Source organism: Pithys albifrons, chromosome 21, assembly GCF_047495875.1.
Source record: "Pithys albifrons albifrons isolate INPA30051 chromosome 21, PitAlb_v1, whole genome shotgun sequence".
In the NCBI taxonomy this organism is placed as follows: domain Eukaryota; kingdom Metazoa; phylum Chordata; class Aves; order Passeriformes; family Thamnophilidae; genus Pithys; species Pithys albifrons.
Window position 1 is genome coordinate 177,117 of NC_092478.1, and position 19,418 is coordinate 196,534.

The 19,418-nt window shown below is 41.9% G+C and overlaps 1 protein-coding gene across 3 annotated transcripts; it reads left to right on the plus strand.

Moving 5' to 3' along the window:
- Nucleotides 1-397: 397 nt before the first annotated feature.
- On the plus strand, nucleotides 398-17,561 carry CRK (CRK proto-oncogene, adaptor protein). Of its 3 annotated transcripts, XM_071574876.1 has the most exons (4): nucleotides 398-704; nucleotides 8,091-8,626; nucleotides 11,341-11,445; nucleotides 14,275-17,561. In XM_071574876.1, exons 1-4 carry the CDS (start codon nucleotides 461-463, stop codon nucleotides 14,410-14,412), a joined length of 1,023 nt encoding a protein of 340 aa, XP_071430977.1. In that variant the 5' UTR covers nucleotides 398-460; the 3' UTR covers nucleotides 14,413-17,561. The 3 variants fall into 3 exon arrangements, with proteins under 3 accessions (XP_071430977.1, XP_071430974.1, XP_071430976.1); XM_071574873.1 differs by lacking the exon at nucleotides 11,341-11,445; XM_071574875.1 differs by lacking the exon at nucleotides 11,341-11,445 and having other exon boundaries at nucleotides 8,091-8,456; nucleotides 14,275-14,368.
- The last annotated feature ends 1,857 nt before the right edge of the window (nucleotides 17,562-19,418 follow it).

Here is a 19,418-nt window from a genome sequence, read left to right on the forward strand (position 1 = left end):
CCTCCCGGCCTGCTCCCCCCGGCCCGTTCCCCCCGGCCCGTCCCCCCCGGCCCGTTCCCCCCGGCCCGTTCCCCCCGCCCCTCCCGGCCCGTCCCCCCCGGCCCGTTCCCCCCGGCCCGTTCCCCCCGCCCCTCCCGGCCTGTTCCCCCCGGCCCGTTCCCCCCGCCCCGTTCCCCCCGCCCCTCCCGGCCCGTTCCCCCCGCCCCTCCCGGCCCGTCCCCCCCGGCCCGTTCCCCCCGGCCCGTTCCCCCCGCCCCTCCCGGCCTGTTCCCCCCGGCCCGTTCCCCCCGGCCCGTTCCCCCCGCCCCTCCCGGCTCTCCCTCCCAGCCCCCCCATCTGCCGCTCGCGCGGGGAGATGACGTCACGCCTTGCGTGTGGTCACGTCCGGTAGGTGAGGTCAGGGCCGGGTCCGCCATTTTGAACGGCTCCGCGGGCGCGGGCGGGGGAGCAGCGCGGCCCCATGGCCGGGCAGTTCGACTCCGAGGACCGCGCCAGCTGGTACTGGGGGCGACTGAGCCGCGCCGAGGCCGTGTCGCTGCTGCAGGGGCAGCGCCACGGCACCTTCCTGGTGCGCGACTCGGGCACCATCCCCGGCGACTTCGTGCTGTCCGTGTCCGAGAGCTCCCGCGTCTCGCACTACATCGTCAACAGCCTGGGGCCGGCGGGAGCCCGGCGGACCGGCGGCGAGGGCCCCGGGGCCCCGGGTGAGTGACCCCCAGGGCCGGTGGGGCCCCCAGCCCCGGGCAGGGCAGCCAGCGCGGCTCCCTTCGGCGCCCGGCGGCGTTTGAAGGCGTGGAGCGCTTTATAGTGGAATTCAGTCGTGCTTCGCAGCTGGGGCCGCTGCCCGGGCCGAGCCATTTGACCGCATCTGCCTTCCGTTGTCACATTAAACACGTCCCGGAGCCGGGCGCGTGCTGCAGCCGGCCTGGGTGATGTTGCGGCTCCAGCCTCTTGCCTTTATTTTCCTAAATCCGTTAATGGCAGTTCATGGGGTTTACATGTGATCTCAGCTGGGAGATGGCTCTGTGCAAGTGTCATCCCAAAGTCTGGCTTTTGACAAGAGGGCATTGCATTGGCAGGCAGGCACGAGGCTGAGTTTCGGACCTTGGGATGTAAAGGCAATTGTTTCTTTAAATCAGATGCGAAATTCAGTTTTTTGCCCCTCGAAAGGGGAAGGATGATGTTATTTCTCCGCAGCTGAACATCTAATATGAAAACAACGTGCTTAAGCATAACGCTTAAAAAGCACAAGATGCTGATGGTGTCAGAGTGAAACGGTGCCATGAGAAGCAGCATTTTTGCTGTTTAGTGCAACTAAATGAACCCCTAGCAATGCAGAGCCCTTGGATGTGTGAAAACCTGCAATACAGAGACAGCAATATCCCTCTGTGGGAATTAGTGAAGATGTTAGCAGAACGGCTCCAGTTTGGGTATTAATGCTTGCAAAGTGATGTGGATCTGTTGCTGGTATCTCACAAAGAAGCCACTAGAAAGTTTTTTAAGTATTGTAAACCTGTGTAATAAGATTTGGTGAACTTACTTGGCAGAAGAAGTGCTGCGGGTACAGTCACTTTTTGATGTAGGTCCGTGGCTGGAGTAAGAGATCAAGATTGGAAAGGTGTAACAATACTTGTTATAGGGTGGATACTGCACAGAGAGTAAGTAGGAGATAATCTAAGAAAAAATGAAACCGGTGCCAGTAGATCTGCACTGGTACACAGTAATTTCCCTTCCTCAAGGGAACATTTCGGATTTGAAGAATCGGGAGCATCTTACCACCTTTGTCCCAGGAACTGCAAAGTGCACTCAAGTCACAAAGCTTCACAGGTAGAAGTGGCCGAGTTCAGCTGGGAGTAAAGCGTAAGTCATCACTGTTGTGGGTAGTGAAAGGGTTTGCCACAGAACGTGGTGGACTCTCAGTTGAGTCATGTCCGCCTGGACGGTTTTGTTGCTGTAGCTTTGCAGAGGTTTGGTTGCTGACACGGAGGGCTGGAGTTCTGTAGAGCAGAGTAAGTTCTTGGGGTGGTTTGTTCTGGAATCCACCCTAATAGGACTATAAAGACAGTAGCGATGGAAAACACTGGATTGTGACTGTCTGGGCAGTTGTTTCCTGGGGAGCGACTCGTCTCTGGGAAAACAGTGTTTCCAGGTTAGTGTGGTATCACTTCAGTACAGCCATCCTGACTTTTTAATGTCTTACATCCTTAAGCTCCATAGTATTTTGTGGCAATTGGTGGGCTGACTTAAGTCATTGGTGCTAAAACTTTCTGGAGGTTGGTCAAAATGGCTAAATACCTTGTAATTCTCTAGTTTTAAATGTTTATCTGTTTCAAAAGATATGTGTAAGCTATGACACAGTAGGCTTAATAGAACTTACTTAATAGTCTAGTTGTGTTTTGGTTGGTCTCCTTTTTATTTGTCCTCCTGCACTACAGACCTTCCTATGCTGATTTTAGTAATTTTAACCAAATCGTGCCTCCATGCTGATACTGCTGTCTTTTCACCCTGAAACACAGGAAGGTGCTGGGGGTGTGTATATTAAATTGCACTATGAGTGTAATTAAGGTGCTCTTTCAGAAAAAAATGAGCAGGGGGGTTGCTCTGCAAGGGGAGGGAGATGGAAAGTTTGGCTGAAGATTGAATACGGTTTCATGTCTGGATAGGGAAACTAGTGTGGTGAAGATAGGTGAATGTTTGCAAATAAAATAGGAAAAACAATTTCACAGCTTTTTTAGCAATTTATTGTTTGGCAAACAGATCTCACTGGGAAATCTGAATATGCTGGGTCCAGTCCTTGGGTTGATTTTTGTTGATCTCTGTAAGTTTCTGTGAAATTCATGATTGCTCTGACACCACTCTTAGGGTTAGAGAAGCCTCAATACAGAGCGAATGAGATGAGGAGCTCTGGCTTCCTTAAAAGTCATAATGTCACAAAACCACGATACTTTCTAATATTTCTAAGGTATAAAATAAAGTTGTGAACTTTTTGTTAAGTTCACCTTTTGCCTGATGCTGCAGTTTTTAAGTTCTTGCAGGTGGTTTTTCAGCGTAAGTTGAAAACGGAATGTAACGGAAGTTTTTACTTCCTCCTGAAATGCTTTAAGGCTGTTAAAAAATAAGGATGAATCACTGAATTTTGGGAAAGAAAAACACACTGTTTCTGGTGGAGATGGAGACTAACAGCTGAATCAGAATTAGGGTATAATTTGTGATGAGATATCATGGTCCCGGGCTGAAGAAATCCAAAGTGCTCCATGCAGGCATTGGCAGGGAGGAACACAACAGAAGAAAGACTAAATATGTCACGTGTTTGCAATTTTACACGGAGGTTTGGAGTAACAACATGTGATATGCACTAAAACAAAATGCCCAAAATATCTAAAGAAAGAGGTGCTTTCTACTGAGAGTACAATGTTATGAAGATAGAAACCTTACAGTGTGGTAAAATTTGTCCCTGTGAGGTAGAGAAGTGTGACAGATATAGTGCAGAAACTGGTGTTTTCATTGACTTTTAAGAACATGCTGTTTAACTTGGGCTTCTAAGTAATTTCCATTGTGACTGTACTTCCTGGAATCATGTGGTCCTTACGGGGTGATAGCCACACTCAGCTCATGTATGCAGTGGTTTAGCTGTGGATGAGCAGTGTGGTTTAGCTGTGACACTTGGGGCTTTGGTGGTTAGGTTTGGGTTGGGCTTTGGTTTGTTTTTTTATATTAACTATAAAATATAAATATAATATAATATACATTTCAGTGCAAACTAATGAAGGCTGGAGAAGTGCCCGCATGAGGCATCTGCTCTTCTCTCCTCCCGTATCCACAGAAATGACAGTGTAATAACTCCTCTATCTCCTGGTGCGCTCAGGGCTCCTTGGGGAGCCCGTCAGTGGGGGTTTATGTTCTTAGAGGATGTTCATGGTACTTCATTGTTTTGCTCAGCATGAGTAGAAAGGTACTTAAGAACAAGGGAAAAGGGTGTCCCTGTGCTGGTGGGGGAAACACACAGGCTGGAATGAGGTGCCTTCTGAGCGCATTTCCCATATGCTCCCGCAGGAAACTGCCTTACATCACTGTGATTTCTTACTTTGGAATGAGAGCTTCCTGTCTCGGTCCCTGTGTGATAAAAACAGCTTTTCTGGCCCAAAACGTGCTTTGTAAGTTGGGAACAGGGATGACCTTTAAAGACTAGGTCCAGACACAAAAGTAAAGACCAGTATTTCTGTGAAGTGTTTCCTGCACTGAAAGGGAAAACGTTCTGAAGCTGGGAATAAAGAGTAAGCTCCCCAGTGACACTTAACAGTTGGAGCCAAGAGACATGAGAAAGTGAGAAGTTGCTCTGTGGTTACATCACCTGCCTGCACTCTCAAGCGGTAGGAAATTGGGGTGTTTTATACTTCTAATTACCCAGTATCTATACAGTAGTTAAAACATACATAATCAGTCTTTTCCAGACTGACATGAAGCCAACACAGCACCAAAGTGTTGTGACAGGAGGGAATGTGCGTCATAAGCAAAGAACAGACAGGGTCCAGGTTTGAAGCTTTCTTAATTCTGAACGCATTGGATTTTAACTCTTTCCTCACCTTTCTGAGAGCTCTTCCTTAGCTGTTCTGACACGCTAAAATGGCTGGAGTCAGGTTAAGCTCTAGTGGAAATGGAGCTGGGATACAGTAAGTAAGAACGATGATACTCAGCCCTTTGTGTTTCTCATTCAAAGGAGTAACCTTACACAGCTGAGCGGTGTTGGTGGTAGAGGTGCACACTGACCAGCTCTTCTGCCTTCGGCTGGGCAGGGCTGCAGGGAGCAAAGGTGATTTCCAGCACTCCGATTGACCGGCTTTCATAGGAAGTTACTGAAGTTCCTCTGGTAGCTGGACTTACCTTTACACACCTTGTGCTCTTTCTGAGAAGCCTTTAGAAGATGGGGACAATGTGCTGCTCAGACTTGTGCCTTCAAGAAAACTGTCCCAGAATCATGAAGGAAAACTGCTCTGATTCTCAAAATAACACTTGCCTTGTTGCTGTAACTTTCCTGTATTAGACTTTGCCTTAATTATTCCATTGGTCTACAGGTATGAGCAGTGTCAGCTGAGAAGTTGAAGAATTCCTCTGAGCCTGAAATCTGTTAATCTTTGAATTTCATTATACCAGGAAATGTCAAAACTCAGAAGCCCGTAGTGAGCAGAATTATTTCTGTGTTAAATGTGAGCATCATTTAGCTTGTTACTTTGTAGCTGAACAAGAGTATCCAGAAAAGACTTAAACTGATGGGAAGTTTACTGCTTCCTTGGTAAGGTGAATTTGCATTTTTTTTCCAACGTGCGTTTTACCAATTGTGACTTGGAACTACTTTGTCCTTTTTATGCCTATTTTAACTGAATTTGAGAGGTCTTCTGTTTGGATTCTTCAGACAATTATGAAATTGCTGCCTTTGTTATTCTTTAGTGATCAATTTGGTTTAGGCCTGTAGGTTTCTTGTTGCAAAGAGATCTTCCCAGACTTTTGTAGCTGCCTTACATTTTTTTTAACACAAAAGCCCCAGAAGTGCCCGTGGCATTCTGGCAGTGTTCTTTGTGAAGATAATATCTCTCCTTTGCTACGCTTGTCTTTGTCTCTTCAAGGAGTGCATTTTTCATTTTGATCCTTGAATTTGAAGTGTCTGTGTTCTCTGGCTGTCCTACAGTTGTGCAAAATGCCTTTTAGAATAAGATTTTCCACGATATAGAACACTGATTTCAGTTGCTCCTGCCCTCTATATAATGTGCCAGTGCACTTCTCTTCTTGAATTCCGGCTCGTATTCAGGTACATTTGACAACTGCTTCAGACCATTATGCGTTAATTCAAAAGGGTGAACCTGTTCCAAAGGGAAAAAAGACGCTGTAAAATATATTGTTTATCCTGGTGATGATTGTTAGTGCTGGCAAGGCTGATGAATGTTACTGATGAGCTGCTCATTCCCTATGACCTGTAAGATTTTTCTCTGCGTACTTTTGTTGCTGGAGACAGTGCTCAGCCTCCTGACTGAACGGCTTACAGCAGCTTTTACAGAGGTAAATTAGAGTTTCAGGTTCTGTGTTTCTGTCATGTGAAATAAGTTCCATGTTAGTGAACTTCCCTGGGATTCAGTCTTCTCTCTGTGACTTCAAAGTGCTTTGCTGTCCTGGACTTTTTCTTTTGATCTAAGTGTCCACATAAACTTTGATCCTTAAAAGTTCACAACTGAAGCGTAGCAGATACAGGCTCATGTTTCGGTCTCACCAGGCAGGTCTGAAACTCCATGTCTTTTCCACTTGTTCCAAGCTTGGTTTCCCGCTCCCAAAGCCAGCAGAAGTGCAGCCTCCCCAGATCACGTTACACCTTGATGGAGTCAACTTCCCGTGTTTCGGAGTTTTTTAGGGATGCTGCCTGTCCAGCCAGAAGTCATGTCCCGTGAGACCACGTAGCTGAGAACTGCCGCTGGGATGAAATTCCAGAGTTCTGGCCAAGTCTAGAGCTGTAAGTTACATCTCAGCAACCGAAGTTTAGAGAGTTTTGCATTACAGTTTGGGAGAATAAGATGCAGTCTTGCATCTCTTCCATACTGGGTTCAGAGTTCTTACTGATACCTACATTAACTTCCTTATCTCTTAGTGATGCTGGTTGGTATTTTGTTTTTTTATAATTTTTTGAGGATATTGCTTTTGGTTTTTGGCTGACTGTGTTTGTAATCATTTCTTTTGAAAGTCTTTCGGGGCTGTTAATGCATGCAAATGTGCACTTCCCAGTGGCTTAGTTCTGCTTCTTTGGATTTCCTTTAACCAGGTCCGATAATGTTTATATTCCTTCAGGTACTTCAAAACCTATTTTTTCAGTGTTCGTCTATGTTGATCTTATTGAATCCACCCTTTTCTTCGTTAGAACCCCTTTTTGCTCTCTTGAAAGAGGTTGTAACATCAGCCTTCCATGCTGGCAGTGCCACTTTAAAGGGGCGTTTGGACAAGTGACAATTTGAAGGATTCTGTTTGCTTTGTACTCTGGACCTAAGTCTCAGCACCATTAGATATCCCCTGCAGAGAAAACAGGCTTGCAAAGTAAGCATCTCTTTCTTGCTAAAAGAGTTACTCATTAAAGCATAAATCTTTTCATCTCTTTTACCCTCCCCCGGCCTCCCACAATTCTTCCCATAGTTTCTTTGCACAGGGTATGGTAGAGATAGAACATCGTGTGTCTTTTTCCCCAGCTGAGCCTGAAGAACGTAAAATGGGCAAAAACCACAGCACATAGATTGAAAACCTAAGTGGATATTCTGCACTTCGGTGCTTGTAATGGCTTGAATATGAACATCATCTGTATTTCAGTGTATTTATGTTTGGGTTTGTAGTTTAGGCTCTGTCTGATAAACATGGGAAGGAAACTACCAGACTTGAGATTTAAAGGCTGAGTCGTACCTATTATGAAAATATATGTTGCTGCTTTGCATTGCATAAAATGTAGATAATTTTCTTGAATGGTGCCTCTAGGACAAATGGAAAGTAACTTCATTTGCTCATTCACATCATTTTTTTGCTGCTGTGCTAAGCAAAAAAGGATTTGTGCCCCCCCCAAGATACATTACAGCAGGTAAATAACCATTATTGCAGTGTTGTCATTTGGAAATAAATCTGAATAGCAAAAGAGAGTTTAAAAAAGTATTTTCCTTGAAATTATACCAAAATTTTGTTTGGTTTGCGTATTTAGAGTATAAAACAGTGTTGCTGAAAATTGTACAGGCTCTTGAGAAACTCAGATGTACTGAATATTTTAATCTGTTGAGTCGATGGAACATCCAAGAAAACAGAGATGTTTTTATGCTAATTTGGGAAGTCTGACAGTGCCAAACAATTTCTCTTTTCTTTCTTTGACAAAATCTTTTAAAGCAAAACTCTATGCTCATGATCACGATGTCCTTGATTAAAAATACTCAGAAAAGCTGAATATCATGAATGTTAATGCAGAGATACCAAATTCAGTACTGAAATATTTATCTGTAAATGTGTTTGTCTCCTCAGATGTTTTCTTTACAGTTTAGACTGTCATATGCTCTCCTTGACATGCTGCCTTCTTTTTTCAGGGTCGAATCCCACCAGATTTCGAATAGGTGACCAAGAGTTTGATTCTTTGCCATCTCTACTGGAATTCTACAAAATACACTATTTGGACACTACAACCTTGATAGAACCAGTTTCCCGATCCAGGCAGAATAGTGGTGTTATCCTCAGGCAGGAGGAAGCTGAGTATGTGCGAGCTCTCTTTGACTTTAATGGAAATGATGAGGAAGATCTTCCATTTAAGAAAGGAGACATACTGAGAATCCGGGATAAGCCTGAAGAGCAGTGGTGGAACGCAGAAGACAGCGAAGGGAAGAGGGGAATGATACCCGTTCCTTACGTCGAGAAGTATAGACCTTCCTCTGCTTCGGTACCTACTCTGATTGGAGGTAACCAGGATAGTTCCCACCCACAACCACTGGGTGGGCCGGAGCCAGGGCCCTATGCCCAGCCCAGCATCAACACTCCGCTCCCTAACCTTCAGAATGGCCCTATTTATGCCCGGGTTATCCAGAAGCGAGTCCCTAATGCCTACGACAAGACAGCCTTGGCTTTGGAGGTACATAATGGGCAAAACTTAGAAGGAAGAGATCTGTACAAGGGATTTCCCATTCAATCCTGTGATAGTTTTGTAGGAATAAGAAAGGGAAACGCATTGTAATACTGGTTTTACATCATAATTAATAAGTTACGGGTAAAGGCTTGTTTTAAAATAAGTTACTTGAGTCACTTGTAGATTAGATTATTGATTTTTACAGCATATTTAGGTTACTGAACCATTATTGTCATTTGTCAGTCATCACTAACATGTTTCCCCATCCATGTTTTCACTTCCTGAAGTGTCTGTTTTAGGGGGGAGGGAGGGGGAGTAGTTGGTAAGTTACACGCCTGAATTTGTGTTGTGTGCCTCACCGCTCTGTATCAGATGTGCTGGGTTGGTTGTTGGCTCGTGTTGGGTTGGGTCAGCAGTTTTAAAGCATTCGGTGCAAACACTGATAGTCGCTTTGAAATCACCCAGACTGAGATGATGATGATGATCACACCTAGGGTGTTATTGTAATATTTTCACTTTAGGCAGATTACTTTAGGTTTAGGTTGTGACGCGGAAGTGTTCTACAATTTACATTACAATTTACTAGGGAGGTCTCACATAAAGCAGTGATTGATGGAGTAGGATTTGTAATGAAGCAAGGAATTTCCCTCAGGTTGATTCATTTCCTCATATGATCAAGTATTTGTACAGGCCCTCTTTGATTTATTTTTTTCCTCTTAAAAAGGTGACTAGAGTGCTCCATCTCTTCACATCCCATAGTTCTCCCTGAAGTTACATTTGAGAAAATTGATACTAAGGTATTCCCAGTGGCAGACCTTTGCCTTAAGATATGTAAATTGTATCCTTCAGTCTAGGCTTTCTTTGAGCTAGAGGCTCTGGAATTTCCTGATACCTAATTCCTGTTTGTATAATAGTTTAAGTACTTGGGGGAAAACAGTTTCTGTGCTGAGTCAGAGCATCTCCTTTTCACTCTCAAATACTTTATTTAATTGTACACAGCACAAAAGGTGCTTCAGGTGATTTGGCAGCTGTAGGTGTGCCTCTGTAGTACAGAACTGGCAAATGCAGTGCGTGCTACAAATGGATAATTGATGTACAACTGGCAGATGTGAAAACTTTTCCCATTGCAGATAAAAATTTATCTGGGGAAGCAGTGTAAATATACTCTGAGTTACTATACATTCTGTATATACCAGACTATTTTTGCATTGAGCAGCATGTATAGACGTTTATGCCAGTGCCTCAGATTTTATGGAAACATGAAGATTTTTACCTTTCCTACTTTATTCTTTCCCTGTTTTTCTCACTCCACCCAGCCACCTCTTGGAGCTTGGCAATATACCTGAATGGCATTGCAGACTGCAGTAACTATGAGATGTTACACTGTTTTTGAGCCTCTGGATGTTATGTTGTGGCACATTTATCAAAACCCTTTGGGTTTCTTTCTGGGTTTTGCTGTTAAGCTTCTAATTATTAGTGTGCCACTAGCGTTCTCTCAAGCCTTAACTTTAAAGCAGAACTCCACAACGCTGCCCTGTGCAGATTTTGGGAATGTGGAGTGAAATAAGGAGAGGGAGAAAATGCTGGTAAATCCGGGCCATTGTAACCAACTTGAGTGAAAGGAAGTCCTTTACACGTTGACGAACTGCTCGTCGGTGCCATGGCTGATCTTGTGTTATTTCCGTTCTCTTCACCAAAACTCACATGATCTATCAAGTTGCTGTGCTTTAGGAAGAGTAGTTGAGGAGAATATCTCTCTTTTTAGCTGCCTTATACCAGTATTATCTTTTACTAACTGCTGGTAACAGGCTCCACAGGTGAAGTGTTTGGGAGGGGGGAACTACGAAACGTCAGCTTGGCTCATTGTGGGACGATGAAAGGTTTCTTGTGCAGAACACTGGCCTTAAATACCTACCCGTGTCTTGCTACAGCTCTGCATTTAAGAAATGCAATAGTAGTGGTGGTTCTTTATTCTGTATATAATAATGGGAAAAATTACTTTTAAAACATGAGCCATTTAGCACTGCTTCAAGTGTCCTTCGTAGCTTCTTTGCAGCTTTTATCGTTTCCAGTGCCACTGTTACTGAGTTGCTTTCAATGTCTGTACAGAAAACATGGTGATATGCGCTTCATTTTCTCCCAAGTTTTTCTTCATCTTGTCTATCAAAGTACTGTTTCTCGTTGCCTCCTTTTTTCACATTCCCTCTGACTCCATGCTGTTCCTTCCCTGTTTATTTAGAGATTTCTTTCTTAGGTAACTTAGAAAGCATTATGTAAATCTTACCAGTCTGTTTTTGCCCAGACCTCTTTATAAATAGAGCAAGTGGGATTCTTTCCAAATGAAAACTCTTGTCCTTAAATATGGTAGTATTCATGGGTGGGGGTGGATCCCACTGTTTCTCTTATAAAAATAGATTCTTAACATCAAACGGTTTTTGCCCAAACTGCAAACAAAATATCTGTACTGTTCTGGTTTTTTAAGACTGAGATGCTTTTGAAGTGCTCAAGGAAAGAGGATCAGAGCAGGCTATGGTCCAATAAAGTCTGTGATGTATTATGGAAAAAAGATGCAGCAGGAGAAGTTAATATTTATTTTGCATGTAACTGGACCTATTCAAAGAGTTGTCAGTCTATTTTAAGAGAAAAGAGAGGAGAAGGGTAAAATCTGTGTGGTGAATGAATGAGATCCATCGATTTATTTTTTTTCTTTGTAACAGTAGCAGAACTCTGCCATCTTGACCTCACCAAAGAGGAGTGCTTGGAATAAAACTTCAGCATACAGAAGTCTTCACTTGAACCTTCAGTTTTGCTTTGAAGCATATGGGGTATATTTAGTTTTAAAACTTGTGATGAAGACTGACTCAGACCTGGCTTTCTAGCAGGGTACAATGTTGTTCCTGAGGTGCTGTCCTTGGTGGGGTGATGCACTACTGGACTAACGATACCATAAGTCAATGCTAAAAGTGAGGAGAACGCAAAGAGAACATCCACTTCTAATCTAAATGTTTTAGAATGTCAGCGCTTGTAATCATGAGTAATTTCTGAATAGTTCTCTGTATTGTCAGGACAGTGTTTGAACTATAACTTAATAGGCAAAATTTTAAAGCAGATCTAGAAAGATCTGTAAGTTATTCAGGAACTAATGGAGCCATTTTATTACGCCAGCATTTGTGAAATGATCCATGCTCACTGAAAGTCAGTCCTGCTCTGATAGATGTAAAAACGTGTCTTTTCATTTCATTCTTACGTATAGAGAGGTGAAATGTGAATGAAAATTTCTGTTGAAGAGTGGTTGCTAAATGAAATCACTGCAAGATAAAAAAGGAATATTTTATTTCAGAGGTCTTTCCTCTTTTGATGATTGCTGAAATACAGATTTCATGTGTAGCTTCTTATAATAAGGAGAATTTTTAAATGGGTGTCCCTTGGCTTCAGTGACACCGAAACACCCCTGAAAACAAAATACCCAGCTACAAGATGCTTCTGGGACTGAGGGAGTGTCACAAACATCCCATATTGTAACTTGCTGTTGCTGAAATGTTGAACCCACTTTCTGCCAGTGAGTTTATTGTAAGGTGTCCAAGATAAACTCATGTTTGAATGCAAATTAGGGTATGATAGTCCATAAGAGCGGTCTGAGAAAAATACCTTGCAGGCAGCTAACTTGTGTTCCTTCCTTCCTGGCGGGTTGGAGGTGAACTACTGTTCTGTTAAAGGCTGATATGTAGATTATATCCAGGTCTGAAGCAGTTTAAAGTTATCTAGGATATTGTTCTTGTAATGATTGTGAGTGGGAAATAAGATTTTCCGCTTCTAGTATTGTCACATTTAATCTTAGCCTTGTTAAATGTATTGTTTTGGTCAGCAGAGTATTTTTGTTGGTACAACCACCCCCAGTGCTTATTAGCAGTAGTAGAATTATACAGACTGCATGATTAAATTCCTAAAGAGCTGAAACTTGCACTCAGTAGTTGAGGAAGGCTTCCTTTTTGCCTGTAGCAAATATGCAAGAGGATTTTCTTCAAAATATGATTCATTAAAATGTCTATACTCATGACTACGAAAGATAAAAATAAGGCTACAGCAAGAGTCCCGGTGGGCCCCTCATTACCAGATAAGTAATCATGAGAAGTATGGGGAGCCTAATTAAATGTCCATGAAGTGGTTTGAATTTGTGAACTGTTAAAAGCTTTTCTGGTAAAAGATTGCAAGCAATTAAAACCTGTAGAGTCAGTTAATGGAGATTGGTAACATCTTAAATTGTTCTCCTTGTTCTTCATTTGCTGCCTGGAAAGTGAGAGTAATGAGATTCAGTTTTGGATGGATTGGGAACACAGTGAAGAGCATCTCTGTAACTGTATATTCAGTGAGTTTCTGGATGAAATGCAGCGAGGCCTTTGTCTATGCCTTCAGAGTTTCTTCACAGTACAAGTGAAAGAAAATAGAGTATATCTGTCCCAAAAGCATCCTCCCTCTAAAGAAACCTAAAAACCATCGTTTGTTACTCGTAAATGAGATTATTGATAAAATTCTGCAGAGGGGTGGAAGCAGGTGTACAGCTTTTCAGTGCTGCATTTATTAACTCTCCAACATCTTTACAATGTAAATTGTGCTTGCTTAGCTTCTGTAAGTGCTAAAGTACCCTTTAGGATGCAGAGTTGGGGAGATCAGACCCAGACCTGACTGCACGGCCTCAGGGAAGTGACTGCTATGCAGTTTGTTCCTTTGTCAGAGGGAGACAATGCCTTTGCAATTGGTGCTGTGTATATTAGGGTGGAGATTAGATTAAGATTACTGGGCTTTTATTTAGTGTACTAGGTTAAAACCAGGTACTTTAAAACAATAAACTCTAGTTTCATTGGTCCATAGTAACTGTTCTTCTATTCTTCTAGCCCAAAAAAATCAGGTTTAAGAGTGAGAGGGCATCAGTTGTCTTTACTATTTCCGTGATTAGTGGACTTGGCAATGCTGAGTTAATGGTTGGGTTCTGATCCTCAAGATCTTTTCCAGCCTAAAGAGTTCTGTAATTCAGTGGGAGTTACTTCTCTGAGAAACTTGTGGTGGGCAAGACTGAAATGTCATCTGGCCTTGCCTCTGGTAGTGGCTGTTTAAGGATGGTCAGAATAAGAACAGAGCAGCCTTAAGGCACTACCACTTATTACACCTGCACATTCTCAGTGTTTTATAGTCTGTGCAGAGATCCCCCACTTATCCAGAGCCTCTTTAATGATACCTGAAAAGTGGAAATTCAAAGCTAAGGAGCTGTTTAGCTTGTAGGTTAGCGCTCACTTGGTACAGCCTGCTTGGTGACGTTCTCGATGGAGAACCGGCAAATGTGCAAGCCTCTCTCAGTCCAGGGATGCACATTTAATGGGATAGGTCTTGATGGCAGGTCCCGGGCATTCTCTGAAACACTGACGTTGAATTGCTGGCTCTGCAGGTAGGTCTCACCTGATCTAGGCATGCCTTTTTCTCTCTGTACTTTCTTCAGGAGTGAATGACATTTGGGGCATGGGTGTCTCAGAAAGGGTTAGGACTAAAGCTACTTTGTATAGACATGCATCTGGTACACTGGGATGGCACACCAGGGGGAAGGGGTGGCAGCTCATCAGCCTTTTATGGATTGTAACACATGTGTATTTCTTACCCCACAGGTCGGTGAGCTGGTAAAGGTCACAAAGATTAACATGAGTGGTCAGTGGGAAGGAGAATGTAACGGCAGACGTGGTCACTTTCCATTCACACATGTCCGTCTGCTGGATCAACAGAATCCTGATGAGGACTTCAGCTGAGTGTGGCTCAACAATTGCACTTATATATGGGAACAATCTCAACTTGTTTTTATTGCAGATGCCATCAAGACTGTTCCGACCGATTGAAAGCGATAGTGCTTGGAATAAGCATTCTGATAACCTGCAAACCCCTGGGACTGAACACCGCCATTCCTTAACCAAGGGTCATGTAATTCAGGGTACGATAACTCGTGTGTCGAGTGGCAGAACTAGTACACGATTCTAGGTTGTAATGCCTGCTTTTGGCCATGTGCACGGCAGACTGGACCTTGCCAGCAGCAGCAGCCAGAGAAAGCAGGACTGCAGATATTCAAATGACATTTTTAGCTCTCTCTGGTGCCACTGCTTACGTTGCTTCTTCCTCAGGCAATGAACATCAACCGTAGACAATTCAATACATGCATAGAAATCCTGGAGCTTTCTCCATGTTTTTCCCATCCTGAATTCTCTGTCCTGGAAAGGCTATACAGTACTCTGCGTGGTCAGTTAACTATGCACAGTACAGATTTATGTAGCGCTGTTGGGGACAGCCCTTATGATTTACACATTCTTACCATTTTAAAGGTAAAGGACAGATCAAATCAACTTCAGAATTCTAGAAGCTTGTGGACACTAGATTGATTTCTTCAGTACTGTTTTCGTGCTTCAAACATAGCAGCTGATTTTAAATATTTTTATTAACACACAAATATCTCTTTTTATCCACAAATACAAGGCTTATAGAAGAGTAAACGTCCGTATCAGTGCTGAAAAATGCGTGCGTAGCACTTTAATATGTAGCTTTAAAGCAGTGGTTGATTCACTAAATATACTAAAATATTGACACTGCTTTCCAATACAATTAAATTATGTAGGGCTAGTTTAATTTTTCTAGAATTCTTTGATACTCCTATTGTACAATACTGTTACAGTACAAATTGGTGTCAAACACGGTGAACTGACAAACCAAATATTACTTTTATTATAAAGTTACTCTGGGGACTCTTCTGGTTTGATTCCCGTCTGTAAAATATTTGATAGTGAATTCATGAGGATTTTATTTTTAATAAACTAATGAAAAATAAATGTGTGCTTCTGGACTGATTCTCAAAAGGCATAATAGAGTAAATAGGGCTTCCTGGCTCATAATGATAATCAGTGCATTGAATAGGCAGTATTATGCACTGCTTGGTGGTTGTTTCTGTAGTCTCTAATTATCTGGTTTTCTCTAATATAAATCAGAATGGATTCAGTAAGTTTTGTAAACTGATATTAAACACTGAAGTAATTATCCCTTGCCTGGACCCTGGGTTGTTTTCCAAGCATAGCACTAGTGACCAGACTAAATTTTATAACTTCATGACTACCGTGTAATCCATACAGAACGTTTTTTTAGATAGTATCAAACCGAAAATGTTGGGTTTGGTTGCCCCAGACCATGTGGCTCGTTGGTTGCACAGGCTGCAAAGGCCTTTGCTGCAACTGCACCCACCCCACTCCTACAACAATACTGGTAACACTTTACCTCAGAACTCTGTAACATGCTGGAAGTTATAATATTTCTGTTATATTTAAGTACTAGTTGTTTTACTTCAGAACTAATCCATTGGCAAGTCTAACCAATGTTCGGGTTATGGGCACTCATTAATTCTGTGGACTAATGGCAATGTACGTTAATCACACCTGTCTGTCACCAGTCTCGTGAGCGCTGCTGAGGATTATCAGAAAACTGACAGCTGGGACAGTGGTGTGAGAATGGAAAGAAAGGAATCCCAGTTCTGTTCTAGCTTAGATTGCTATTCTGGTTAGGGTGATCTGGTTAGATTGTGGGATCTCTTCTAGCTTAGTACAAAATTCACTTTGAGGGATAAAAATAGAGAAATTAACTTTGGTTGTGTAACTCAACGGTTTCTTCAAAGCTGATTTTTCCTCTGATCTTGATATTTGCTATAACTGTGTGGGGTTTTTTTGTTCAATAGCTGCACTCTAACAGACTTAGAATACTGAGTTTTTCAATTGCCCATATATGCTTACATTTTTCTTCAGCTATTGCAAAAGAAATACAACGAACAGCGTGTTCTTAGAGTAACTCTGTACTGTAGAATTTTTCCCAGCTGCAGTTAATGAAAGCCCATGTATTTGTACCTTTCCAATCAGGAATTAAATTGTAAGATACCAAAAGAATGTTCTTCTGGAAGTTTTATTATGGCAATTTTGCCTTTTCGATACAAAACCTATAAAATCAATTAACTAGGAAATACCCTGCAAACTTTGCAGATATGGCTTGGTGAAGACTGTATCAATTGTGAATATTTGTACGCTTTGAAAGAGCAAAATAAAGAAACTAGAGGAGTCTTAGGAGCTGCTGTTGCACTAGAATCCCAGGTTCTTGCCAAGCAGTTTTTCTCACTCGACTGACGTATTAATGCAACTGTTTTCCACTCCTCGGTTCTGAGCCGAAATGTGATTTTGATTCGTAGGTGATAGAAATGACTGTGTTTGCTTTTGGACGAAATAGACATTTCAACTTGTCTAGCTCTTAAAGGAAAATAGGTAGAACATATGTTCATGAACACGTAGATTAAATCCTTTCATGGCCTTTGTTTATCCTTTTCTATTTGTTCCCTCCCTGATGCGTGAAAAAAAAACATTGCTAAGAATGTTGGTCACAATCTTTTGTCTCTACTTGGCTGTGTTTTTTGGTCTCTCGTGCATAGGCAGGTGTTAGAACTAGAAAAATAATTTCTAGAAATACACCGTGAAAGCAGAATGCTCAATTACACTGTGTTCTTCTGGTGCATTTACACATTATATCACACTAAAAAGTACAACTGGCTGCTATGGTTTTTTTAAGATATATTTCATTTTGGTAAACCCCAGCCTTTTTACTAATATTGGACCTGGTTAAATCTTGTTAATCTGTTTAAATTGTATTTGTTAATAATGCAAATATTTCTAATCATTTTAAGAGTAAAAACTGTTCATTTTTGTTAATGGTTTTGGGAAAGGAGTCTAACCAAACCAATTTGAAGAAAAATATGAAACATGTGCCATTGTATTATAACACTATCCACTTTCTTGACAGTTAAAGTCTTTTTTTATTTTTTTTCAGCATGTAATGTATATGTTCATAGTATGTGAAGTAAATAAAAGTATAGCTAAAACTTGGACTCAGTCATTCTCAATCAGCTGTTGTTGGAATACTTAATTAAATAATTAACAATAGAGCTGTGAGTATGGCCATTTTGGTTATGAAGACAATGATTACGCCTGCAGAGGTAAGACGAACCCAGGTAAGTAGAATAACTTACCAACCACTAAAATACAGCTTTCTTGAAATAGGATGTCTTTCTGTAATCAAATTTGAGTCAAGGAGATGAGAGAAAGTATATTCTCATTGCAAGACAGGCCTGGTGGGGAATGTTAATACGAGATTTTTGTAGCTATTGGTCTCACTTCTACCTGCACAAGTGTGTCAGGAAATACTTTGGGGATTCTTTGGATAGGGTGTGCATGTTTGGGAAGATAAAAAGCTGTTTATTCATTCCTAGAAATGTCAGTACAAACATAATGTTATATAAATTGATACCAGCAAGGATGTCCCACAGGAGCCTACTAACAGTTCAGCAGAGCTGCTTTGTCTGTGTGGTAGTGGGACAGCACTATTCCAGTAAAAGGCAAAGGTGTGCAGGTGCTGTCAGGGATGAAGCACAGAAAATGAGGATCAGAATGCCTAAATCCCATGGTGGAGAACGTTTGTAATGTGAATCTGCATTAGACCTACTTTTGCCACTGCAATGCTTAAAAACTGCAAGGAGATGGTGGCCTTTAGGCCCCCAAATATAAGAATCCTCATGGCAAGATTCTGTTGTGTCTCCACACAGTAAAGATTACTCTTTTCAGCCTCAGATGGAAAAAAACATGTTATTTTCTTGGAAAAAAGCCCCCAGCTTTCTCCAGTGTTCACACAGCATGGCTGCAGCAGAGCTGCAATCCAAAAGTGCCTTTTAGTGAGATTAGAAACCTACTGCTATTCCTTTTCCTTTCCCTCTCCTTCCAGCAATGTTTTTTGGCTGCAGTAGTGGTTGAATCAATTCATGTAGAAGTTGAGGGTGCAAGGGACAAACAAGGATTGCATCCAACAAATTGTGCTGTATTTCCCTGGATTAGACTATTCATTCCTCATGCTTTGCCAAATCCCTGACCAGTTTCCAAATATTTGCATGCCAGCTGTAATGAGTGCATTCAAAAGTATTTAAAGCATTTGGACAATAAGCTACTATTCAGCAAGTGTATCAAAGATGCTCCTCACTTTGGGCAAATAAATACGCTTGATATGTCCCGATTTATTTATATTGTTGAACTCTACAACTTCAGTACTTGCTTAACATGAGTATCACAGAAAAGTTCCTGAATTGATTCAAATCTAATTTTTTGTGCACAACTCCCCTACAAAACTATGTCTCAGTTGCTGGAAAACAGACTTTTGTGGCCAAGATCTATTTGCAAGTCTCGGAATTATTAGTATATTTACACAAAGGGATGGTGACTGTGCACTGCTGGGACCTTTTGGGTGCCTAAGTTGGTAATGGTGCCATGAATTTACAAACAATCCATATGAAAAGGATTGTAATTATTCCAAATTTCAACAAAATCAGCATTTTTCTGATATCAAACTGAAAATATTGGGAGGGTTTTCTGAACTTGACACCTAATTTTGACCTTGGTCAAAAATGCTGTCATCTTTGGTTTTTATTTTATGGAATTCTGATGAGGTAACACCAATATTTGAAAAAGGGGACCACAATGCCCCATGGAAACAGACCCTGGACTAGGCAGTGATACAAAAATCATTCCATTACATTTTTAGACTTATTCATAAGAAAACTGTAAGGTTAAGTTTGCATACTCTAAAGCTTGCACTGGGAAACAGTAAACTATTGAAAAAGTGCTTTAAATGGTTCTTTAGGGGTGTGCCCTCAGTCGCCCATCAGGAGCCCGATTAATGGGCACAATACAAGAAATGG